Source organism: Panicum hallii, chromosome 9 (genome assembly GCF_002211085.1).
Source record: "Panicum hallii strain FIL2 chromosome 9, PHallii_v3.1, whole genome shotgun sequence".
In the NCBI taxonomy this organism is placed as follows: Eukaryota; Viridiplantae; Streptophyta; class Magnoliopsida; order Poales; family Poaceae; genus Panicum; species Panicum hallii.
Window position 1 is genome coordinate 13665024 of NC_038050.1, and position 6858 is coordinate 13671881.

Sequence of the window (6858 nt, forward strand, 5' to 3'; positions counted from 1 at the left end):
AAGAGATCGTACGCACCGCCTCTTCCTCCTCCCCTGTTCTCCGCGCGTCTTCTCCCTGCCGGCTGCAATCCTTGTCCCGAGGCAGTGTCCCGTCAGACACAGCACGGAACGGCTGAACCGCCTCCGCTTCCTGCCCCCTCTACGGGCTATCCTTCCTCCATTGTTTCCTACCCTCTTGGCGCTCTCCCAGTCGGACGAGTCTCTGTATCCCTGGCAGGTGGGGCCCTCGAAGTCTCGCTCCCTCCACCGCACTTGCGCCCCTGCCCGATGACCAGATCTCCTGCTCGGCTTCTCCAGCCCACACAAAACAAACTCCACCCGTTCATCTTTAATACGACCATCCGGAAAATCATAAAAGTTTTTAACACACAGTTCTTAAAAACAACGAAGTGCCAGGGAATCAAATGATATATGAACTAAAATGTCAAAACAACAGGAGGGGTACCTGTACTACTCTGGTCAACATGTAGTTTTTCCTATGTCCCGTTCGACATCAATTTGGTAAAAAAGGAACACTAGAGTTTGGAGACAGGGATTTTAATATCAATCAAAGAGGTTTCCTACAAAATCCTAACAGCAAATGCCACTCCGTTCTGATCAACTTGCGATCACGACGCCCTGCTGCAAGCCAGAGTGCTCCAAAATTGCAATGACCGGCAGCGAGGTTTATGATGCGCAGCAATAGATTGGAATCTATTTAGAAAGAACATTTCGATGTTGGAGTTTTCCCCGTGTTATCGCATCACGGATTCTTTGACGTACCACTGATCACCAGTACTGCAAAAGAGAACATGAGCGGAATTCAGAGTTACATATATCAAGCTTCCAAGTAACAGAAGAAGACATGAGAGAACTGACTAGCACGATGGCACCAGAGCAAGAAGACTCACAAATATTTCAGACAGATGTTAAGGAAGCGAGCATGTTGCAGGCTCTGAGATATGGTAACAGAACCTTCAATGTTCTGGTCTTTTTTTAGTTCTATAGGTTCAAATAAGTACAATAGGGTCTGCAAAAGGAGTACCAGTCAATATTATGGTTGTTCCCATTGCGGTCCTGTGGAAATGTCAAACTAACCATATTATATATATACTAAAACAAAAAAGGCTGGCACTGCAGGAAAAATCACCTGCTGCCAGTGGGTAGGGGTATCTTCTGGTGCAGTTGAGAGAACAATTGATACATCTGGTTTTTTCTTTTTACTGCTTGGACTAGCATTTTGGGTGTTCCCATCCAATGATTGGCTTGCTAGCTTCTTGGATTTCTGGCGAACTGGTCCGTTGAACTCAACATCGAACCAAAATGCAAAACCATGTAACGGAGCTAAAAAGGCATTAAATAAGATATGGAGAGTAAGATTAGTACATTTGCCCTACACATGAAAGAAACAGTCTTGACAATTATCAAGTACATAAAATCAGCATAACTTCCAGTGACCATTTGCTAAGCAAAGGTTAAAGGCAATGAAACTGACAGATTGATTTAGGAAAGCAGCTAAGCGAGACATGACAACAGAAAAAGACCAACCAAACAATAAAACTATAGATAGAGGGTGCTTTAGATCATGACAGGGTAGCAAAAGTGCACTTGTTCCTGTTAGGAGTTTATAATTTGACTATGTGGTCTTTACTGGTCAAATCATCAGCCAAGGCAAATAGTTGTTAAATCTAGAGTCATGGACCCTTTTGTCTTTTCACCATGTACAAAAGGAACTAGTACAACTTACCTTGCAACATTGATGTAAATTTAAATGTGGCGGTAATGGTTTCAAGCTCCTGAGCTTGTATGGTATAACAGTCCACCTGTGACACCTGCTCCAGGAATCCAAGTACTTCAGCCAAAAAGATAAGCTCACCTTACACTTGGAGAGCAACAAAATGCAGGATTAAATCAACAAGCATTATACGCTGAGGTGTAAGAGTGATCTGTGCATAAAACGTAAGGCAAGCAGACAAGAACACACGCTTCTACTAGAACAATTTATAATTGGGACTCACCACAGTTGGCCACGTCAATACATTCTCTCCACTAATTGTCTCAACGGATGGCTCCATGAATGCACATTGTTTTGCAAGAGGCATCATAGAGGACACTGAAGTTAGGTAAAAAAAGGTAAAGTTACGTTCTCATATTTTTGGAATCTGCTGTAGTTAAACAGAAATATTATATAATTTGAGAGAGAATGTGACAATGCAACTCACTTTTTATACCATATACATCCCGCCAGAAGTAAACGCTATCATGATATCGCTGAGAATTTGTTATAGGTGCCATGTAAAGCTTCAACAAAAAAGTATATCTTGTATGTCAGCTAAAATTGTTCAGACCAACTTCAACTACCTAGTTGCTAGATAATACTTGTCTTGAATTCATACCGATGCATGTGATGGAAGAATAAGACCTCCTGGCTTAAGCCATTTATCCCTAGCAAAAATTACACTTCCCAGCATACTCTGCATCAACAAGACTAGATTTAAAGTTCACACAAACCATCATAAAATGAGCATGGGATTAGCCCAGTTTGTCCAAACTATACAGATATTGAAAGGTACCTCATATAGAAGCATGTATCCCATCCATTCAGATACGATTACATCAACTTTTTCTTCAATATTTACATCCTGGAATTTTATATTCAAACACTCATATTGCGTAACACATTGAAGCCCCGAAAGTAGAATTTTAAAGAAAATGACAAATGACAGCAGGATCAAATTTCATGGATACTAACTTATGGTTATGGTCTCAAAAGCATGAGAAAATCGAAGCCTAACATTAAAGTACAATAAAGCATCAGGTATACACAAATGGCAACAAAATAGCTAAGTTTAGATAGAAACAAATACCTCAATTCGTCCGTGCAAAACCACAACTTTATCAGATAGCTCATTCTCTCTCACAATCTCCATAGCCTAGATTAAAAGAATATTAAAAATCAACAATAGAATTTATAGAAGCTAATACCAAAATCCAGAGAAGTGAAACTACAGATGGTAATCAGCGAAAATGGAAATGGCAATTTTAAGGATAAGGACAAACATAGAATTTAAAAAAGGGAAAAACTCGACCACGGGGAGAATAAGTCCCCTGGCTGTCTTAAGACAGGACAGTACAGAACCCTTTAGGGATATTCAAGAGATCTGCAAGCAACCCAGTTCGAGCCCGAGTGGGAGGGCCTCTCATCTGGAGGTTCTATCAACCAAGCCATTGCTCAGTTTTTCGTGCGCACTTCACGAACAATACCAGAAGGGTAGGGTGTCCTTGGTCTGGCACCCTTCCTACTGGGACCAGCACGAAATGCTCGTAAACACTGATATATTTAGTTATAAGTTGTTAAGTAGGCACAAAGGAGGGCTGGGAGAATGGACCTTTTTGATACAAGGTTTATTCTCCAATTTGACAACGTAAATTAATATATCTGTGCAGCAAAAAATTACTGTATCTCAGCAATGTATGATAGTAGATTGGCAATCTCAACTAAAAGGGAAAAGAGGTGGTGAGACGGATCTACCTGTATTGCAATATCACTAGCATCGACGGCGTAAACCTGACAAGAAGATGAATTATAAATGAATAAAACAACTACAGAATATTTCATTTACACAAGGAAATAAATACCAAATATAGATAACTTAAGAACAATTTACAGCACTCATGCAGAAAAGAATTCATATTACACTACATACTATACCTTCAAAAAAAAACACTACATACTACATGTTTTCTCAAAAAATGAAAAGGTCTCACTGTAACAAACATAAAGCTTAAAAAACCAAGACTAAACATGAATGCTGCTAGTATTTAGTAGACATCTAGTACTAGAGATGCTCTTGTACAGTACAAATGAGCAATGCATTGAAGCAACTTTGTGTCTAATTGAAATGAGAAAATGCACAACTTCTCAAGCCAAGTATCCAACTATTACTCTTGTATTTCAAAAAGAGTGAAGTAAATTATGTCAAAGTTCATCACACTTAATTGTCCAAGTTTATCGCACTTAATTAGCATACAACAAAGTGCAGGGCTTGGGAGGAAATCAAGTATGAGACGATGTTCCATTTCCTGGAACAGTAGCAGTGGAAAGCAACAGTTTTGCCACGTTGAATAAAAAATATTGTTTCGGGTCATTCCTTACATGACACCCAGAAACTGTGCCAATCCCAGATATGTCATCGATTGGGACAATGGCATGTGTGTCCAGGAACAATCTTTCACAGACACAGGCATGTAATATCTGGTATCATGACACTTTCCAGTTTCCAGTGACATGTGAAGGCTCATAAGGGAAAATACTGTTTTTGCCACCAAATTCACTTACTGAGATGTGGCCTGTCCCACCTGTCAGTGCGTGTGATATAGAGAATGCTACTATTTTAACATTAAGAACCAATATAATAATAATGAATTCTTGGTTCGGCATATGACTTTCAAATGGACAATAAAGATGCAAATAACTGAATCTGGATAAATCATCATACAATTATCAATGTTTGTCTGCTAAGTATCAGCAAGGTGGTGGTTCTTTTGGGTACTGAAGTTCTATGTGGATGGATGGTGCAGGCACAAAAGCAACAAATATAAGGAATGCAACAAACAACTATAGAGTAAGCGAGGGATACAAAGAAAATCCATCAGTTAGCGCAAAAGCATATAAGGAAATTGCCCTATGTGACAGCAATACATGTGTGCAAAGTTAATAACTAACAAGTTACCCGAGTGGCACCAGCAAAAGCACAAAATATGGAAAGAACACCAGTGCCGCAGCCCACATCCAAAACGACCTGAATATTTTCATTTTGACAGATACAATAGTTAGTTGAGCTGAACAGATAGCTATATCACATACAGTATTATGCCAAGAATATCATTCGGTCCAGAAAACATATATATTCGTAGATCTTACCTTGCCTGAAATTAGATCTTGATGATGCATGATAGCATTTCTATAAGTACTAGTTCTCACATGATCCTGCAATCAGCAACCTAAAAATCAGCACAAAATTAGAAACATGGTAATATATGTCTAACTAGATATCTGTTTCCTTCCCTGTTTGCCTTTTCTTTTCCAGAACTGAATATTCTACGGACACTTTAAACCACCCATACAACATAAATAACAAAGAGGAACACAAGTACGAGTACCGGTGAGCAAGTAGGGGCAACACTTTCACATTAGGCTACATATGAAAGACAAGCATAGCAAACAATGCCACTCAGTGCGAGGCATGGTATCTTCAGTTAATGTTCTACTAAATGACGCTCACATTTGGACAAGCATTAGTTCACAGATGGCGCCACGAATCCGATCCACAAAATTGCTGAACGAAATAAAACCCTAGACCCAACGACGCACTATCCAGCACAGCCACCCAATTCTCCACCAGGTCGGAGCTAGCGAAATCGGTAGAGGGAATGGTCTGACCTTGAGCATTTCCTCGTGGACGCCGATGTGGGAGTAGGCCTTGAAGTAGGCCATGTCATAGTCGGTACACGGCGGGGCGGCGGGGTACGGCTGCACCGTCGATGACCCCTGTCCAGGTGGAGACCCGATGCCCCCGCCGCCGAGGCCTCCCCGCCGCGGCCTGCGCGGCCGTGGCAGGTGGCCGTTGCCGTCAGCACCGCCGGTAAACATGAGGGGGAAAGTTGTCGCGTCGCGAGTGAAGGGGGCTGGAGAGCGGAGAAGGCGACTGACTAGTTTAGACTCCATCGTTGGGCCTGGGCTGGCCTTAGCTCCTCGATGATACCTAGCAGTGAAAATCAATCGGGCCCATTTTCGTGTTTGGGCCAACCAGTATCAGGTGGGTAGAGATTATGGCCCGTGGCGTGAAGATTTGATCAGGCAACAGACATGGGCCGAAGTGGCGGCCTTGCCACTTCGGCGGATGTCTGGCGCAATGGATGGGCCAACCGACCGAGCCTGACTTGCTCGCGGCCTGCGGTCTGCACGAGCATCCTGGTTAAGACCATTCATTTTCCGAAACGTGGGAAGCTCATTCGTCTTTCAACGTCTTTCAAGTAGAATATTCGACGCGCTTTGCGCACCCTATTATAATACTAATATCTTTTTTAACTATTATAACTCTAATATTAAATATCTAATTGTTAAAATAAAAAAACATAATATACTTACTCTAAACCATCCAACCAGCATAGCAAATTAAAATAAAAAAGAAACTTAAGAAGCACTCCCTTAGTCCATCATGAATGCATATCGAACATAGCAGGTATTTATCATAAAATAAACAATTAAGGTCACTTAATATTTTAAATAGCGGGTTCCAGTGGTACTACAAGAGCGCCTTGATTTCACGGAGGTGCCACTATAACCAATGCAGTACAAAATAGCGCGCTATAACATGCAATAGTAGGCTATAGTGGTGCTAATAGCGGTTTGAGAACCCCGCCGCTAAATTTTATAGCCTGCTATTTAAAATATTAAGATCGCTACAACTCAGCTACTCAGAAAATTATCACCAATAGACTACCACACCATGCCTAAATTAGCTATAGTGTTCTTTTTTTCCCAGTTGATTAGATATATCATGGGCAGCTCTATATGCAAATATTTTACTTCTTATGTGTACAAGAAAAAAAAAGTTCATTGTTACTCAGAACTGAAGAAATCTGTAGTTAAAGATTTTATTGCACAATGTTCTAATGATATGCGGGTGTTTCCTTTCATTAATGTGTTATCTAAAGCGCACAGTTTTTGTTGGTCGCATCCTTGCAGACTCTCATCGCTTGAGCCGTAGAGCTCGCAGCGGACGCCACGCGTCGCGGGAAGCGCGGACAGAGCTCAAGCAGTAACATTTAAGAAACCCGATTGTGATTGAGGTTTTCAACCCTGCGGTTTGCTTT

At 41.2% G+C, this 6858-nt stretch overlaps 1 protein-coding gene across 2 annotated transcripts; it reads right to left on the minus strand.

Annotated features, from left to right (window-relative positions):
• Positions 1–390: 390 nt before the first annotated feature.
• On the minus strand, positions 391–5653 carry LOC112877980 (probable protein arginine N-methyltransferase 6.2). Of its 2 annotated transcripts, none has more exons than XR_003225620.1 (13): positions 5423–5653; positions 4904–4969; positions 4713–4781; positions 3512–3547; positions 2847–2912; positions 2553–2621; positions 2376–2453; positions 2202–2280; positions 1998–2092; positions 1727–1811; positions 1130–1323; positions 891–1056; positions 391–777 (listed from the first exon to the last, which is right to left on the minus strand). XR_003225620.1 is itself a non-coding variant. In XM_025942357.1 (13 exons), the coding sequence occupies exons 1-13, from the start codon at positions 5630–5632 to the stop codon at positions 735–737; spliced, it is 1209 nt and encodes a 402-aa protein (XP_025798142.1). In that variant the 5' UTR covers positions 5633–5653; the 3' UTR covers positions 391–734. The 2 variants fall into 2 exon arrangements, 1 of the variants encoding a protein (XP_025798142.1); XM_025942357.1 differs by having other exon boundaries at positions 891–1009.
• Between the last annotated feature and the right edge of the window lie 1205 nt (positions 5654–6858).